At 41.0% G+C, this 17,392-nt stretch overlaps 3 protein-coding genes across 5 annotated transcripts; 2 read left to right on the plus strand and 1 right to left on the minus strand.

Moving 5' to 3' along the window:
- Positions 1-73: 73 nt before the first annotated feature.
- On the plus strand, positions 74-11,129 carry ube3b (ubiquitin protein ligase E3B). The gene is made up of 27 exons (XM_005940175.2): positions 74-626; positions 780-948; positions 1,112-1,229; positions 1,438-1,497; positions 1,589-1,693; positions 1,792-1,888; positions 1,975-2,060; positions 2,174-2,256; positions 2,390-2,495; positions 2,590-2,710; positions 2,824-3,001; positions 4,850-5,016; positions 5,129-5,296; positions 5,386-5,557; positions 5,649-5,767; positions 5,851-5,965; positions 6,079-6,178; positions 6,255-6,374; positions 6,461-6,637; positions 6,746-6,856; positions 6,954-7,091; positions 7,199-7,264; positions 7,349-7,407; positions 7,545-7,727; positions 7,839-7,950; positions 8,053-8,145; positions 8,899-11,129. Exons 2-27 carry the CDS (start codon positions 788-790, stop codon positions 9,088-9,090), a joined length of 3,207 nt encoding a protein of 1,068 aa, XP_005940237.1. The 5' UTR covers positions 74-626; positions 780-787; the 3' UTR covers positions 9,091-11,129.
- Positions 11,130-11,416: 287 nt separating this feature from the next.
- aldh3b2 (aldehyde dehydrogenase 3 family, member B2) lies at positions 11,417-15,268 on the plus strand. Of its 2 annotated transcripts, none has more exons than XM_005940177.3 (10): positions 11,417-11,716; positions 12,160-12,355; positions 12,477-12,587; positions 12,845-12,965; positions 13,051-13,136; positions 13,664-13,745; positions 13,828-14,217; positions 14,304-14,470; positions 14,569-14,668; positions 14,762-15,268. In XM_005940177.3, the coding sequence occupies exons 1-10, from the start codon at positions 11,664-11,666 to the stop codon at positions 14,959-14,961; spliced, it is 1,506 nt and encodes a 501-aa protein (XP_005940239.1). In that variant the 5' UTR covers positions 11,417-11,663; the 3' UTR covers positions 14,962-15,268. The 2 variants fall into 2 exon arrangements, with proteins under 2 accessions (XP_005940239.1, XP_005940238.1); XM_005940176.3 differs by lacking the exon at positions 11,417-11,716 and adding an exon at positions 11,876-12,069.
- A 14-nt stretch (positions 15,269-15,282) lies between these two features.
- mmab (metabolism of cobalamin associated B) lies at positions 15,283-17,295 on the minus strand. 2 transcript variants are annotated; one of them, XM_005940179.3, is made up of 9 exons: positions 17,107-17,295; positions 16,458-16,516; positions 16,273-16,366; positions 16,125-16,182; positions 15,955-16,027; positions 15,774-15,871; positions 15,625-15,689; positions 15,486-15,545; positions 15,283-15,390 (listed from the first exon to the last, which is right to left on the minus strand). In XM_005940179.3, the coding sequence occupies exons 1-9, from the start codon at positions 17,217-17,219 to the stop codon at positions 15,306-15,308; spliced, it is 705 nt and encodes a 234-aa protein (XP_005940241.1). In that variant the 5' UTR covers positions 17,220-17,295; the 3' UTR covers positions 15,283-15,305. The 2 variants fall into 2 exon arrangements, with proteins under 2 accessions (XP_005940241.1, XP_005940240.1); XM_005940178.2 differs by having other exon boundaries at positions 15,625-15,871.
- Between the last annotated feature and the right edge of the window lie 97 nt (positions 17,296-17,392).

Here is a 17,392-nt window from a genome sequence, read left to right on the forward strand (position 1 = left end):
GTTTTAATTACATTAAAATATTTCCGCTTTTTAAGGGGTAACAGGGATAATAGTCCCCCCTCCACCCACCCAACATACTGGGTTGTAGCTTTATTCAACGCCAGAAATACAAAGTCGCTGTTGTTACAATACCACCCAAGATAGCTTGCCACATAGCAGACATTTTATTAATACCGACTCTCGAATCGTGAGTTATAATTGGAGACAAACGCTACCCGGACTCATTTAATGCGACACAGGGGATTAATGGCTGCAGTCAATGTACTGATCTCCTCTCATTGTTTACATTTCGAAACGGTGTGTTCGCGGCGTTTGCGAGACTGTCATTGACATGAGATAAAATCTAAGCCCGCTGTGATGAGAAATATCTCGAAATTGATGTGAATAAATTCACCCGGATCAGTATTAATCCAGCAAGTAGCTAACTAGCCCTATGTGCTAACCAGCACTGCTCGATTTTTACTGTTTCGCTCCGGAGATGGCAAGTTAGCCTCCTTTTTAAATAAATAATTAAATAAATTTGCTCTTCTCCTGCATGGATCTCATGGACACCCAAATGACCGAGGAGCTATAGCGGAAGGTGAGCCCAAAGGACAGACAAAATCCTCTGAACTTAACTGTCGCAGGTAAGTTTACTGAAAACAACATAGATGTTGTCTTATCACAGACTTCTTAAAGAGCGGATGTTTTCGCTGGTACCACTGCCAAAATGCAATCAATAACTGCACATGCATAGTTTTTGTACAGCGGCCAAGCGATTTTGAATAATTTCTTCCCAGGGTGCACGATGTTTAGTGTACCTCAAAGCTCCAAGTCCGAGTTCCTGGACAAAGCCAGGCAGGCCAGAGAGGAGAGAAAGGGGCAGAAGGAGAAGGAGAGAGCAGCAATTATCATTCAAGCTCTGGTCAGAAGATTTATATGTCGCTGCAGGCTCCAGAAGCAAATAAGGTGATCGCTGGTTTCTTGTTGCAGATTTCTTAGAAAACTGTGATTTAAAGAGCTTGGTTCTCTGCTTTTACCATAGATGCAATGAGTGAATATTATATTCATTGCGTGTGTGTGTGTGTGTGTGTGTGTGTGTGTGTGTGTGTTTTCCCTCTTCTCTAAACAGGAAAGAGATTGATGACTACTTTCAAGCTTCTGAAACTGGGACATCTAAAAGAAATGCACTTTCAATTTTCAAAATTGCTCGCAAATTACTATTCATATATTGCCAAGAGGATAAGATGGTGAGTTACCAGCTATACAAGTATTTAAATCAATACGTTAATAATAACCATTGTCATATAGCTGGTAAAAATAAGTTGAGATTCATATCTGCACTTACCATTATTGACACTTTTGACAGACCCTTGAGGGTTCTGTAAACTTAGCAGTAGTAGTTTATACACATGTCATTTGCTCTGCAATTCAAGTGGCTCTTATTTTGTTTTTCAGAGGTTTGAGAAGCTCTGTCGTGCTATCCTAGCCAGCATGGAGGTTGAAAATGAACCTAAGGTAAACATGCATGCATTTAAAGTCTCTTCATGCTGAAAACTTTTTCAATCATATTCTCATCTTAATGGCTTTTTGGCTGTTTGGCCCTCAGGTGTGGTATGTTTCCTTGGCTCTGTCCAAAGACCTCACTATTCCCTGGCTCAAACAGATAAAAGATGTGCTTTGGACTTGCTGTCAACTGCTGAAAAATTTAAAGGTTAGTCTTAATTTAAAGCTCGAAAATAGGTTTTGATATTCATTTTATCACTATAAATGTGCAATAATAAAAATAACTGCGTGTTTTGTGATTTCCAGCCTGACATACTTCAGGACAACAAACTGGTGACACTGTACCTCACCATGCTAGTAACCTTCACAGACACATCAACCTGGCGGATAGTCAGGGGAAAGGGTAAGCCTGAAGTCAAGCTTTGGAAAATGTTTCATGGTCTTGCATTTTGCAAGGAAGAAAAATATAATTTCCTCTGAATATTTTAGGTGAGGCTCTCAGGCCTGCTTTGACAAGGATTTGTGAAAATATTATGGGCCATCTCAATCAAAAGGGATTTTACTCAATACTGCAGGTTCAGTATTACGACTCATTTGCTCATTTTTATGAAGATATGCGTTGAAATAGTGTGACATTGCCTTTCTTCTGAAATGCAAGGCTCACTGTATGTCAGCTTTTCTTCTTTAGATCTTGCTGACCAATGGCTTGGCTCGTTCTAAACCGTCTCTGTCCAAAGGCACTCTGACAGCCATTTTCACTTTGTCATTAAGGTAAGCTAATATTTCACCTTTAATTAAGTAGAGGAGACATGTTAATTGCTGTTGTGTTATGTCTGTTTGTTCTGTTTATAAATTAAATTTTTGTTTTCAGGCTACGTTTGTAACTAAATCAAGTATTTTTCAGGCCCGTCATTGCTGCTCACTTTTCTGAGAATCTGCTGAGATCATTCCTCATCCACATCATGTCAGTCCCAGCCATCATAACCCACCTCAGTGGGCTTACTCCAGAGGTAAAAGCACTGTGATGTGTGTTTTTCATTGCATAGTGAGACAATGTAATAAAATGTAAGGAAGTATTTATTAATATTTTCTTTGCCTTGACAGTGCATGGCATCTATCCAGACGCATGACCTGCTGCGGAAATTCATTCTGTTTCTCAGTAGAGAAGAACAGTGTTCGGATATCTGTGTGTGTCTTGAGGGCAGCCACACACTGTGTCTACTAGGTATAGTATTTTGGTTCAAAGAATTGTGCACATTCAGTCAGTTGCATCTTGTGTACAAATTAATAAACAACTAAGTAATATCTATTTAAATGTCTCCTTCTCATTTTTGATAGGAAACCTAATTCACTTAGGCTACCTTAATGAGAAAGTGCTTGAAGAGGAGGCCAACCACTTTGTGAAGGACCTGACTGACATGCTGTCCTACTGCCAGAGATATGTATCCCAGAAGAAGTCCAACCTAACTCACTGGCACCAAGTGCTGGGCTGGTTCTCGCAAACTGTGGACTATGGGTAAGTTAAATTCTTCATGTTTGTTTAAATCATATGAATAAGTTCATATTCACTTGGAATAGTGATCCCCAAAGCTTCAATTCAAAACTTAGACAGTATATTAGGCTAACATATATGGCTGGCTCATTTCACATTCCTAAGGAGGTATGGAGATGTCTAGAAGAAAGGGCACTGGACTTTTTAACCTGATTGTTTAAGACAATCTTGGAGAGTGAAAGGACACCTGAGTGAAGTGCAATGGAGAACCGATTTTCAAGGACAAAAGTGCAAAGTTGTAGCAACAACAGAGGGATAGAGTTGATGAGCCGTGGCATGAATATGTGGGGAAAAGATGTTGAAGCTAGTTTAAGAAGAGCCATGATGATCAACGAGCAGCAGTATGGCTTCATGCTGAGAAAGAGCACTTTCCCTTTATGTGATTAATACATTATGTATATAGTCCGTGAAGAAAATAAACATGAAACAATCTATCATACACATGCAATGTTTGCTTTGAAAGTGTTGATGGTGAAGTATAGAGAAGATCAGAAGGAGTTGTGCTTTGTTTTTGTGGATCTGGGGAAATCATATAATAGGGTACCAAGAGAGGAAATGTAGTACTGCACGAAGAAATCAGAATAGGCAGAGAGGTATATGAGGGTGGTGCAGTGGTAGGAGTTACAGATCGGTTCAAAGTAGGAGTGGGATTACTTCTGGCACAGGAATCCCAGAATCTGAGCCTTTTCTGGTTTGCGGTGGTGATGGATGGACTGACAGATGATCTCTGGCAAGAGTCTGCATGATGTTTGAAGATGGCATTGTGATCTGTAGTGAGTGCAAGGAGACAGGTGGTAAGATGAAGCTACAAGAAGTAGAGATAGTGAAGATAAATTTAAATACGTGGGTTCTCTCTCAGCTGACCCTTCTCACCCTGGACACAGTCTGTTTGACCTGCTACCCTCAGGCAGGAGGCTCCGGTCCATTCGCACCAGAACCTCTCGCCATAAGAACAGTTTCTTCCCCTCTGCTGTTGGACACATGAACAATAACCATATGACTGTCCCCGCCACTAACACATGACCCTACGCTGTGTTCACTGCATCATTCCATGTTTGGCACTGATCACCACCTGCACTCATGTATATGTCTTTCTACGTAGCACTTTTAATTCTTATTCTCATGTATATATCTCATGTATATCTCATGCACATATCTTTCTACGTAGCACTTTTAATTCTTATTCCTACTTTTATTTTTTCATGTCTATTTAAGTGCTATTTATGACACTATGTTTGCACTGAAGCACCGCAGCAATTTCCTAATGTTGTAAACCTGCTCAACATTTGGCAATAAACCCCTTTCTGATTCTGATTCTGATTCAACCATCCAACGAGAGAACAGGTGAAGCTGGAGGTGACAGAGTTGAAGATATTAAATTTTAATTGGGAGTGACCAGGATAGAGAAGATTAGAGGGACAAGTCAGGTAGAGCAGTTTGAAGAAAGACATGGCTGAGGTGGTTTGGAAGTGTGCAGAAGAGGGATATAGATATACAGGACAAAGGATGGTAAAGATGGAGCTGCCAGGCAGGAGGAAAAGAGGAACATTGCAAAGAAGATTCATGGATGTCATGAAGGAGGACGAGTTGAGGGTTGGTGTGACAGAGGAGGATACTCGAGATAGGGTGAGATGGAGGTAGATGATCTGCTTTGACGACCCTTGAAGCGAGCAACCAAAAGAAGAAGAAAATATGTCTACATGTTTGTATTCTTGCATACTTTCACTTTTCTTTTGCTAAAAAAATGATGAAAGAAATGGTGTACTTAACTATTTTCTCCCACCTGCCTTATTTGTCTTCTGTTCTCTGCAGTCTTAATGAGTCAATGCCCTTGGTAACAAAACAGCTTCAGCACCTGTGGGGCGTACCTGTTATTAGAACTCTTTTCAGTGACGTCCTTTCTAAAAAGCTGGAGAGTCAGGAGCCCACTCCCCCACCACCACAACCTAGCACTTCACAAAATAACCTACCAGTTAAAAGTAAGTTCCTAAGTTCTGTTGTGATATTTTTAAGTAAGCACAATGTTTATTTTTTAATAAATGTTTTGAATACTTTTTGAACTCCTGTGTCTCTGTTTTTTTTTTTTTTAAGACCTTTTCAAACGAGCATTTCAGAAGTCAGCCTCCGTGCGTAACATCCTGAAACCAGTCGGGGGGAAGCGGGTCGACTCAGCTGAAGTTCAGAAAGTGTGCAGCATCTGTGTGCTCTACCAGACCGCACTGTCTACACTGACGCAAATACGCCTCCAGATACTCACTGGTCAGTCCAAAGAACTGGTATTTTATCTAAACTTGAAAGTACGAAGGATACAATACTCAGTCTCTGCTCATTCTGGGGTTTTTTTAAAGGTCTTACACATCTTGATGACCTTTTGCCCAAACTTTGGGCTTTCATCTGTGAGCTGGGTCCTCAGGGAGGCCTCAAACTCTTCATGGAGTGTCTGAACAATGACACCGAAGAGTCAAAACAGCTCCTTGCTATGCTCATGCTCTTCTGTGACTGCTCGCGGCACCTTATCACGTAATTTCACAGATTATTTATTTACTTTCATTAGCCATGCTTTCTAAAAGGTGGTTGCAGCATTTTATGACACACCTTCAATATGTTACAGAATTCTGGATGACATTGAAGTATATGAAGAACAAACGTCCTTCAAGATAGAGGAACTCGTTACTATCTCCTCTTTTCTGAACACATTTGTGTACAAGATGATATGGGATGGCATCTTAGGTGAGTGCGGTGTCACAATGGCACCTGTTACGCAGGTCATGCTTTCTTATTGAAACGTCTGTTGTGTATTTTGTGTTTAATAGAAAATGCAAAGGGAGAGAAACTGGAGTTGTTCCACAGTGTTCATGGCTGGCTGATGGTGCTTTATGAGCGAGACTGCAGGCGGCGGTTCACCCCTGACGACCACTGGCTGCGCAAGTAAATACAAACAGCATGACTAGCCTTGTGTTTCAGAATGACATGTTTACGTGATATATATATATACATTTTTTTATAAGCACATCTTTACATGTTGCTGCTGTTGCATTCAGGGATCTAAAGCCTAGCCTGTTGTTCCAAGAGTTGGAGAAAGGCAAGAAGAGAGCGCAGCTTTTACTCCAGTACATCCCACACGTTATCCCACATAAAAATGTGAGTAAATGTAATTCTTTCATTTATAGCAGTGAGAGGGGGGTCAGTTGTGTAATTGTTTTTTCTCTCAATTTAGAGGGTGCTGCTGTTCAGGAACATTGTTACGAAGGAGAAAGAAAGCTTAGGACTGGTGGAAACGAGCTCTGCTTCGCCGCATGTCACCCATATTACCATTCGGCGCTCGCGGATGTTAGAGGTATGGCTTCAGCCAGTCAAATAGATTTACTTGGATGAAAGTAAATATATTGTTCCTTAATAAAACCAGGATTTCCCTGTCTTAAGGATGGATATGACCAACTGCGCCGGTTACCAGTGAATTCCATAAAAGGCGTAATTCGGGTGAAGTTTGTGAACGACCTGGGTGTGGATGAGGCTGGAATCGACCAGGATGGTGTCTTCAAGGAGTTTTTAGAGGAGATCATTAAGAAAGTCTTTAATCCTGCTCTCAACCTCTTTAAGGTAACTCAAACAAATAGTTGACATTCTTCAAACATGAAGACTTAAGTAGCAAAATTTCAGTGTGTTTTCTTTTTTTCCTGAATATGTTGTGCTGATTGTTTGTTGTAGACCACAAGTGGAAACGAGAGGCTGTATCCTTCGCCCACCTCTTACATCCATGAGAACCATTTGCAGCTGTTTGAGTTTGTGGGGAAGATGCTCGGGAAAGCTGTATATGAGGTACGTGTCATGTCTAAAATATACCATGTCTGTAAGATCTTTGAATACATTTCACTGGTTGAGCTTCAGTGTTTCACTGTCACTTCTGCCTATTCAGGGCATTGTTGTGGACGTCCCTTTTGCCTCGTTCTTCCTTAGCCAAGTCTTGGGTCACCACCACAGCACTTTCTACAGCTCCATTGATGAGCTTCCCTCACTGGATTCAGAGTTTTACAAGAACCTCACTTCCATTAAGGTAACTACACACACTTTTGACTTTGTCTTTTTTGCAATTTGCAGCTCACGTTGTTGTATTTCAGTGTCTGATATCCAGGGCATATTTCACTTCTGATTTGTTTTCAGCGCTATGATGGAGATGTAGGGGATCTGGGGCTGACATTATCCTATGATGAGGATGTTATGGGGCAGGTAAGGATGGGATATGTTTATACATTTTAATTTATAAATATACAAAATACATTAGTTAAGAGTTAACTGTATGTTTCATTGTAGCTTGTCTGTCATGAGTTGATACCTGGGGGAAAAACCATGCCAGTTACCAATGAAAACAAGTATGTGCATTTAAATTCGGTAAAACAATAAAAGGATATGGAAGCACTTCATGTCTGAAATGTTGTTTTGTTGACTTTTTGTATTCTGTAGAATTCGCCAGTTATCTCGATGATGTTATCTTTGTCATATCCTGCAGAATCAGCTACATCCACCTCATGGCCCACTTCCGCATGCACACACAAATTAAGGAGCAGACGGCTGCTTTCATCCGAGGCTTCCGCAGCATCATTAATCCGGAGTGGTTGCACATGTTTTCCACCCCTGAGGTTCAGCGTCTCATTTCAGGAGATAACGCGGAGATTGATCTAGATGACCTAAAGTATCTACCATTTTACCCTTTTGTCTTTTTTTTCGAATACGGAGGATGTCTTTTGCTTGTAGTACATGCTTTCTGTTTGTACAAACAGTTAAATATGTTCATCATTCTCAGGAAACACACGGTCTACTATGGAGGTTTTCACAGCAGCCATCGTGTCATCATCTGGCTGTGGGACATCCTGTCCAGTGATTTCAGTGCTGAGGAGAGGGCTATGTTCCTCAAAGTAAGGTGTCATTTGTTGAGCCAGATATTTTTTTTTTTTATTGGTGCCACAATAGTTTAACCATTTATTGTCTTTTTTTTTTTTTTAAATGTGTTTTCACAGTTTGTTACCAGCTGCTCAAGGCCACCTCTCCTAGGTTTTGCCTACCTCAAACCGCCTTTCTCCATCCGTTGTGTGGAAGTTTCAGATGATCAGGTAAGAAAAAAGAGTTAGGAATATATATTTTTAGACACTAACACAGTATATAATACCACAGTTATATAACAAAAAGCAGTGCAAACTTTAAAGAAGGTATTCACATTTCATTTTAGATAAAAGGTTAAAGGCAATAGAAAGACGGGAAGGAAAAAGTAATGTAGAATCCCTGAAATGGCTTGTTATGTTAAGCAAACATCGTATATAAACAATAGTGGAGGTAGTGGGATGGTATTATACGACAGAAGAAAGAAAGAGCTGGATGAGCTCTGATGTGCACAATTAAAATCTAGAGAGGGCTACAATTTCTATTCAGATTCAGCCTGGAGAGCCAAAGTTAAGCAGACAGTTGCCTGAATCATTTACATTAATTAGATTATGTTCTTAGTGGGATCGCTGTATTTCATTTGCTGAAGACAAAATTTAAGCTAACAAACACAAACTTCCCAGACAAATCATCACAAAGGAGGAAAGACATTGTTTGCTGATCTTAGCGAGTTTCAGCCTTGAAAGGTTCTCCATAAGCTGTTAAACATCAACATTCTATTTATGATTGTGTTTATTTGTCCTGATATATTTGATTGGAACTCCTGAAAATAAAGGACTGTGTACAAAGATGGCTGTCAAGCCTTCTGCTGTTGATTAAGTTAAACCTAAAGGTCTATACCAATATTATGTGCTGCTAGGTTAATTCCTGTGTATGATTGTGTCCTTGTGTTCTGATGAATTTGACATTTTCGCCGATGTGTGTAGGACACTGGGGACACCCTCGGCAGTGTCCTCCGGGGCTTCTTCACCATCCGAAAGAGGGAGCCTGGTGGGCGACTTCCGACTTCATCTACATGTTTCAACCTGCTCAAGCTCCCCAACTACAGCAAGAAAAGCATCCTACGTGACAAGCTGCGCTACGCTATCAGTATGAACACAGGCTTTGAGCTCTCCTAACTCTGTTGCATCAGGACAATCTGCACAGGAGGGCTGTATTATACAGTCTGATACCAAGCAAGAGGCTCAGCTTACCTGCGTTGGAGCCTTTAACATCAAAGGGGCATCACTCAAACAAAACAGGACTCTTGAAGGACCCTTTACTTCTTTTTTTTGTCTCTTTTATAATCTGGATGAGCTCTAAGGGAGTGAGATCCAGTTAAGCTGTGTCTCCCATCAAAAGGGGAATGCTGTTTCTGCAGAACAATCCAATTTCTAACATCTTCCTCTCTCTTTTTACCCCTCCAGAAACTGAGTATACATGTTTCTCAGGCTTAACAGAATAATGAGTCTAACACTCCCACTTTAAGCGAACTGGAAAGCAATACAGAAGCAATGCAAGCCATTACACACATTGTCGTCTCACTTGTGTAAAACTAAGCGATGCATTGTTACTTGTAAGCTTGGATTCCATTATCCCGGCACCCTACAGCTTATATTGAATGAGTCTTAATGTGTCTTTCCTGAACATGATGCTTCTCGTATAAGTGGAAGACAAATCAATGTTTTGTGTTCAGTCTCCTTGAAGGAGTGGTGGCTCATAACGCCGATCCTGTCCGTTACGTTATGTCCCGTTTTTAAGGAAAATCGTTTTTGAGCTCTGTCCCTTTTCTCCCCACTAAAAGACACTGGGTCCACCTGAGAGAGACGTTGGCCTTCTGGTTTTCATGTTCCCAGTAGATCTTAAAAACCAACAATCTGCCTCAGTTCCAGTGACGCAGCAAATAATCCCCTAAAAGGTTTGATCTTACTCTTCGATAAAAGAAAAAGAAAAGAAAGAAAGATGTCGTTTCTGTAGCATCAGTTACTTTTGACCAAAAGAACTGGAAATGTTTTGTCACTATTTGTGTTTGCAGCTGTTCCATGTTGCACAACTTCCACCTTAAAAACACGAAGAAGAGCAAAGCAAACCAGTCTTCTTACTCTGTGTATCTAATGCTAGGGAAAAAAAGAAATCTCACTACACCTTGGATTAATGCCGAGTGCCTCACGAATCGTCGTCACCTGTTGCTCGCACGCTTGACTGTGTTTCAACCGTAACCAATAACCACGATTTGGAAACAAGCCATAGAAATGTGGGGGCTATGGTCCTGGATATATTCTCTGCTTATAGGAGCAACACAGAGCGGAACCACTGTAATACCACAACAACCGCGGAGGGCTTCACTACAATGCTCTCTGATCTCTGTGGACTTTTGAAGCCATGCGGAAAAGAATGATGTCATGGACTGGTTCGTCAACCAAATGCGACCGCTTGACTTGATGATGTTCCCTTGGAAACGTTGCACACAATTTTGCTGTTTGCGGCAGTTGGGAGGGAGGGGGAAAGGGACATGAGAGTGAATGTGACTTTATAAGCTTAAAATTTTTTACCTTACACAGGGTTCATTTACAGCAGAAGGTCCAGGCACAGACTTTTGGTTATTTGGAGAAAAAAAAGGACTGCATCATTAAAAGCGATAGAAGAAGGAAAAAAGTCTAACCTAACAAAGTTCTTTATTATGCAAAAAAAAGTTTTGTCATGAATGAAAATTGAGATTTTTGTTAATATGTAACCATGTTTCTAAGAAGTTATATGATGGCCACTAACTCGTGAAAAAAAATAAGTGATTTATAATGAAAATGCAACCATTACATATATACACATAAGACTGGTTGTAATAAATTTATCTAATAATCTAATAATGATGTTAAATGATGTTAAAATCAAACCTGACAAATCAGTTAAGGGGATCCTTAAAGTATTTGGGCAAGAACTGAAAGCACTGCAAATGGATTTATATGACACACTACTGCAACTGCTCACGAGTGTGTGTGTGCGTGTGTGTGCGCGTGGTAGTGTGCAAGAGTGGTGAAAGATACCTCACATGCTTGTCTGTCTCCCGATGAGGTGGCTCATCTGTTTAAATGATGTCAAGAGAAGACTTTGAGTGTACCAGTGATTGCTGATGCTGACTCTTTTAGTACAACAAATAAATAAATAAAAAGAAATTATCCCGGAAATGTTCTCAACCGCTCTTTGTAAGTTTTTTTTGTTCCCCCTTTCTCTTTTTAAAAGTGAATGTCTAGGAATCTCGCTGCACTATAGTAAGGCGCATTATTGATTTAAAAAAAATATCCCATGTAAGATTTGTCCATTTGTAAGATACCTCCTCATGTAATGTTAAATCGTGTACACGAGTGTGATATAAATCATTTGATCACAATTTGTGGGGGTTTTTTCATTCGTTAATTAGTTGATTACAAACACCTGTAGATCCTGTTTAGAAAAAGCAAACAAGAGTGTAAAAGGCTGGTAATTCACAGAATGCATGAGACATTAACATCAGGCTGCGGGATTGGTACATTTTCTGGTTCCCTTGAATACCGTGGATTGGGGATTATCGTGTAAATACGCGCGTCTGAAGCAAACTCTCCATTGTGCTCTCTGATTGCACCGTGTGACCCTTAGTGAGAGGTGGACGGCGCTGCTGGGAAAGCTGCTGGTCGTTTTTACTCCGACTGCTGCCTGAGATTGAAGCTTCTCAATAACCATGAGCCGTCCTCCGAGTCCGACTCCAGCACGATGGTTTAAGGCGCTGCGCAGGTAAAAAAAAAAAAAAGAAGTGAAAAGACCTTTGTTTTGGCCTACTTGCGAGACATTGAGACTTATTATTGCAAATGACCTTAGATTAGATACAGCTGTTCTGGGTGGCTCAGCTTAAGCGTCCAGCTTTGTTAGTTTTATGTGCATCACCTGACTGTCTGCACTGCAGTTATTCGGATTTTCAATATATGCCGGTGGGAGGCTCTTGCTGAGCGGGTGCACAAGCTTAATTTCACACTGGTTCATTCGGAAAGGCCAGCGGTAGCGATTTATTGACTGACACAGACAGACATGAGTCGAAAAGTAAAGGCGTGCTCTGCTTGTCAGAGACATGGGCGGCTAACATGCAGAAGGTGCAGTGATAAACGTGTGTGTGGGTGTGGTGGTGGTGGGGGGATTGTGCGCATTCGCCTTGTGATGTTAAAACTAGCGTACTGTTACAGGACCAGGCTCGGGGACCCCTGTCTGAAGACGTATCCTCTGGAAAGCGTGGATCTCCTGAGGAGGGCTAGAGTCGCCTTTCAAGCTGGACGTACCCTGAAGGAGAACTTCAGACTGGCTCAGCTGGAGGCTGTGGTGCAGATGCTGGAGGAACACGAGTGTGACTTTGTGGATGCACTTGGAAGGGACCTCCATAAGGTCAGGGCGGAAGCGGTCTCCCTGCAGGGTCGTTGTTTTTAATAGTGAGAACTGATGGTAGAGGCAAATGTTGTTGTTTTTTTTTTCTTTGACTTCATATTCGTCTACTGTTTTTAACCAGCCTCGGTTTGAAACGGTTGTGTCTGAACTGATCCTGGTCAAGAATGAGGCTCTATATGCTATTAACAACTTAAAGAAGTGGATGCAGCCACAGAAAGTGGAAAGGAACCTGGTAAGACTGTTGTTTAAATCATCTCGATAATGTTACTGGGATTAATCATGACCTTTTTCGAGAGAACATTCCACGTACTGCTACAAAGAAATGTATTGTGCTGAGCCCTGCAAAGCAGATTAAAACAGAAGTTGCATTGCCCCTTTCTAAAGGAATAAAATGAGCTCATGTGGTTTTTCTGTTTGTGTCATGATGAACCTTACCAGCTTTTTACTTGTGCTGTTTCACTTGTAATGTAATTTGTTCGGTCTGTGTAGTCCACCACGCTGGACGACTGTCTGGTGATCAGTGAACCGCTGGGAGTGGTGCTTATCATTGGGACCTGGTGTAGTCCTGTACAAATGTGCCTTGTGCCACTGGTCGGGGCCATTGCAGCAGGTGCAGCCAGTATTATTTCATCATTTAGTTCTCCTGTACTCAGGCTAACTGACAGCAACTGATGTTTTATTTTACATTTGTGTAGGAAACTGTGCAATCATCAGCCCCTCCGAGTCTACTGTGCACACAACAGAGCTTCTCCATCGTCTAATTCCCTCCTACTTGGATAATGTGAGTAAGCTAGCATAAAGGGACTGATTTTTCCCTGCAAGAACTTGCAGTATTTTTCTTAAAATATCAAAGGCAATACTCCCCCCCCCCTTTTTTTTTTTTTTTTTTTTTTTTTTTTTTTTTTTTTTTTTTTTTTGTTCTGAAGCTGATTAGACTGCACACTATGAATTTTTACTTCACTCGCTTTAACATAAGAATAACTGACTTTGGTTGCTACAGTGAGAGTGAAACACTTCATAGTTTTAGCTTCCAGAATAATTTGACTCCTTTGTAAGAATCTGTTTGAGCAGGTACCCTTTTATTGGCCTGTAATCAAATGAGCTTTCATTTGGTGAGATTACACTTTGAGATACTTAAATCTGGCGTTTCAGAATTGAGCACTCAGTCATCCATGACTGAATATCTGACTCACCAGTGATATTGCTTTTTTTGTGTGTGTGCTTTTAGTTTAGTTGGATTATAAGAGATGCTTGTTTGAAGAGGGGGAACAAAAGGAATTCTCATACAAAACTCTTGTTTTCCTCAAGGAATGCTTCCATGCGATTCTTGCAGGCTTGAGTGACTTGCCTGAAGTGATTGAGCTCAAATTTGATCATGTTTTCTTTACAGGTAATTTTTATTAGTCATCCTTAAATTTAAAAAAAGTGTTCTTTGAATTGTTCACTGTTTAAGCTTGGCTGTCACTCTGCAGGAAACAAAGAAGACGGAAGCAAAATTGCTCTGGCTGCCGCCCGCACACTCACACCCGTCACCTTGATTCTGGGAGGGAAGAACCCATGTTACGTGGACCAGCACTGTGACATTTTCACCACTGTGCAGCGCATTGCTTGGGCACGTTTTCATAATGCTGGACAGAGTTTGGTGGCTCCTGACTACATTTTATGCCACACAGATGTCAAAGCTCGGCTGGTGCAGGCCCTCAAGTGCTGCCTGATGGAGTTTTATGGCTCTAATCCCCAAGAGTCACATAGCTTTGGCCGGATAGTCAATCTAGAGATCTTTAACCGTACTAGAGGGATCTTATGGAGATCTGGCAAGGTGGCTGTGGGAGGGCATGTGATAGAAGCAGAGAAATATATTGGTATGAAAAGCTGAATTCCTTGACACATATTGCACTTAATAGATTGCTTTAACATGGCTGTAATTTTATTTATTTTAAATCTGAAGCCCCAACAGTTTTGACAGATGTGGCTGAATCAGACCCCGTCATGCAAAAGGAGATCTTTGGTCCAGTTCTTCCTATTTTGACTGTAAACAATGTGGATGAGGCTATTAGTTTTATCAATAAGCAAGAAAAGCCCCTCTGTGTGTATGCATATTCCACCAACGGCAAGGTAGGTCTACGAGGCAAATTGAACAGGGGGGGGAAACTGAAGCCAGAATTCATTGTAGGATTTATTCTGATCATGTGGTGGCTTTTCTGACACTGCAGGTAATTTCAAGACTCATGAGTGAGACCTGCAGTGGAAGCTTCTGCTCTAATGATTGCATCCTGCAGAGTGTGATGGTGGCTCTACCTTTTGGTGGAGTAGGTAAGTCTAAGCTGCAGTAGTAGTATGGATGGTGGGACAGTCTGTAAGTGATCTGCCAGTCTGACCAACTAACCCCCCCTCCCCTCTTTGAAGGTGCCAGTGGAATGGGTTCTTTCCATGGCCGCTACAGCTTTGATACCTTTTCTCACAAGAAATCCTGTCTGCTACGAAGCGCACGGTTTGAATGTGTGACCTACCTGCGCTATCCACCCTTCGAGGACCGCAATCTGTCTCTAATGACATGGGCCAGCAGCCTTTCCCAGAAAAGCCAGGGCTGGTGCCAGATTATGTGACTGTGTGGGAGGGTAATGACAGCCATGCTGGAATTAAACAAACTGCCACTTTTGTTATGAGCAGGCCATGGAAGACAGAAGCGCATTATTATAGAATCAACAAGAATGGATTTCTATGGACAAAATTGTTAACTGTATATTAACTTGTCTAAATGTATGTTTGAAACTTATAGGACACAAATATTTTGGATGTACACTGTTTATTGTGACCTGTGTTTTTTTACATTAAATGTGGGGAAAATGCATTAAAATAAAAAACATTTATGTATTGTATTTATAGTTTGAATAAAGTATATGCATCTCAAAAGGTAATGCTTTTTATTTTAATCTTCATATGAGACTGGTCATTCTGGCCTCTTGTAGATTTTCTCTTCACTGCCCTCTTTCATAGATGCATATCTGGCGACTGTGAACAGGTAGTCACTTAACCTGAGTGGGAGGGAAAGGATATTTGTCAGCTATGTAGTAGAAGAAACTTCTTTTTTTTTTTTTTTTTTTTTTTTATAAAAAGGTACAACACTGACCTGTTCAAGAACTTGGCAACATCTGGATCTGCCTCGCCTGATCGCACAATTGGAGCAACGCTATGGGGAGGGGAACAGAATCAACTACAGATTACTTTGTCATTCAGGACGACCTTACATAGATCATACTAAAACTAACCTGCGCTCTGCTCGCCGACAGACTGTCCGAGCTAAGTGCAAAGCTGCGCTGCTCTTCCCACCAGACTGTGGAGGGGGAGAAAAAAAAACAACAGTATATATTAGTTCAACAGGGACATGCAAACATTTGTAAAAACGTGTGCAGCTTACTGGTAAAATGAAGCTGGTTAAAGGAGGGAGTTCTTCTGTAAACTCATCAATCCAGGTCTCCAAGTCCACAATTGGCTGTGCAATAAATTTTGTTCTCTCTTGCAAAAAACAGAATAAAGTGTGATCACGTGTGACACAATAAATAAAAACAGACTGACTTGATTAGCCAAAGCTATCATACTTATATGGCTTTCTCTTGCAGATGATCGAGGGGTAGCAATGTTGGAGCCCACATCTTGTAAAACGCACTGGATCTGTGGTGACAAAAGCCAAATGATGACAAACCTTCTCTCTGAATTTATGGTGTAGGAACTGAAAGAAGTTAAGAAATGCAGTATGACAAAATCAAACCTTGTCCAATTGATGAGTGAATGTATGACGTTTATCGAGGCAAAACTCTCTTGCCAGCCTGTAAAAGTTAAGAATGTAACTTTAGACAAGGCATATCATTAAAAAAATGCTAAAATGACATGCCATATTTGAATTGTAGAAATGTTACCCTATAGCTGATGACAGCTCGTCTGTATTCCCCAAGGCTTCAAAAATGTGATCTTCTTTTGGCCTTCTTTCTCCTGTAAATGTGCTTGAGAAACCTAAGAAGGAATCAAGACAAAGTTTTTCAAAATATTGCTTATTCCAAAAGTACAGTGCGGTATTGTTGTCTGAGTTACAATGATAAATAACCTTTGTCTCCTGTTTTGGTGTATATTTTGGGCACCCTGTTGTCCTCACCAGTGGCATAACTGTTTTGAAAAAGAAGGATATTAAAGGAAAGGTGTTTAAGCATTTTTATATATTCACCAAACACTATATTAGGTACATCTTGCTTTAATCGGTTTGGTCCCCTCTCCTGTCTTCAGAACCTTAATTCTATGTGGCATAGATACAACAAGGTGCTGGAAACACTCCTCAGAGATTTTGATCTATATTAACATCACACAATGATGCAGATTTGTCAGCTGCCACCACAACCACATCTTAAAGGTGCTCTACTGGATTGAAATCTGGTGACTGCAGAGGGCATTTAAGTACAGTGAACTCATTGTTATGTTCAACAAACTAGTTTGAGATTATTTGAGTGGTATGGCACATCAACTTATCCTGCTGGAAGAGGATCGGTACACTTTGGTCATAAAGGGATGTCATTGTCAACAACAATACAGTACCTAACAAAGTGACCATTGAGTTGAATTCTGTTGTATTTTTAGGAACGATCTGTATGGCAGATGCCAACCAGCAGTTGCTAGTTACACAGACAGTTACACGAACAACACGAACAGAAGCACAACACTGTGCACACCAACGCTGACACAGGACTGTACAGTATAGCTACCTTCTGACTGAAAACAGGGTAAACAACGGTCTCTTTGCCCGATACTCGCTAATGAACCTGCATGTCCCTGGAACGCCGCGAAGGAGAGAATGTCTGAAAACAAGCGATGTCATTTTTAGCTACAACACAGTATCGACAGCAGCAAGGGTAAACGACAGAATTGTCCTTTTTGTCCATCCGTGGTGTCCGTAGTTCATAGGCGTTTCCATTTCATCGCATGATTGGCCAACTCACCCGGTGGTGGCAAAGTTCTGAATGCTGATTGGCCAGACGAAAATATGCTCGA

Source organism: Haplochromis burtoni, unplaced genomic scaffold, assembly GCF_018398535.1.
Source record: "Haplochromis burtoni strain Fernald_Lab_line unplaced genomic scaffold, NCSU_Asbu1 Contig_276, whole genome shotgun sequence".
Lineage (NCBI taxonomy): Eukaryota > Metazoa > Chordata > Actinopteri > Cichliformes > Cichlidae > Haplochromis > Haplochromis burtoni.

What these genes read in the sequence shown, in the direction of transcription:
- aldh3b2 (XM_005940176.3), top strand. Translation starts at nt 12,008, where the DNA reads ATGAGTCGAAAAGTAAAGGCGTGCTCTGCTTGTCAGAGACATGGGCGG. An exon ending in GGGCGGCTAACATGCAGAAG is followed by an intron (nt 12,070 to 12,159) that starts GTGCAGTGATAA and finishes GTACTGTTACAG; the next exon opens with GACCAGGCTCGGGGACCCCT. An exon ending in CATATTCCACCAACGGCAAG is followed by an intron (nt 14,471 to 14,568) that starts GTAGGTCTACGA and finishes CTGACACTGCAG; the next exon opens with GTAATTTCAAGACTCATGAG.
- ube3b (XM_005940175.2), top strand. Translation starts at nt 788, where the DNA reads ATGTTTAGTGTACCTCAAAGCTCCAAGTCCGAGTTCCTGGACAAAGCC. An exon ending in GCGGATAGTCAGGGGAAAGG is followed by an intron (nt 1,889 to 1,974) that starts GTAAGCCTGAAG and finishes TGAATATTTTAG; the next exon opens with GTGAGGCTCTCAGGCCTGCT. An exon ending in CCACACACTGTGTCTACTAG is followed by an intron (nt 2,711 to 2,823) that starts GTATAGTATTTT and finishes CATTTTTGATAG; the next exon opens with GAAACCTAATTCACTTAGGC.
- mmab (XM_005940178.2), bottom strand. Translation starts at nt 17,219, where the DNA reads ATGACATCGCTTGTTTTCAGACATTCTCTCCTTCGCGGCGTTCCAGGG. An exon ending in TGTCGGCGAGCAGAGCGCAG is followed by an intron (nt 15,546 to 15,624) that starts GTTAGTTTTAGT and finishes CCCTCCCCATAG; the next exon opens with CGTTGCTCCAATTGTGCGAT. An exon ending in GTTGCCAAGTTCTTGAACAG is followed by an intron (nt 15,391 to 15,485) that starts GTCAGTGTTGTA and finishes CCTCCCACTCAG; the next exon opens with GTTAAGTGACTACCTGTTCA.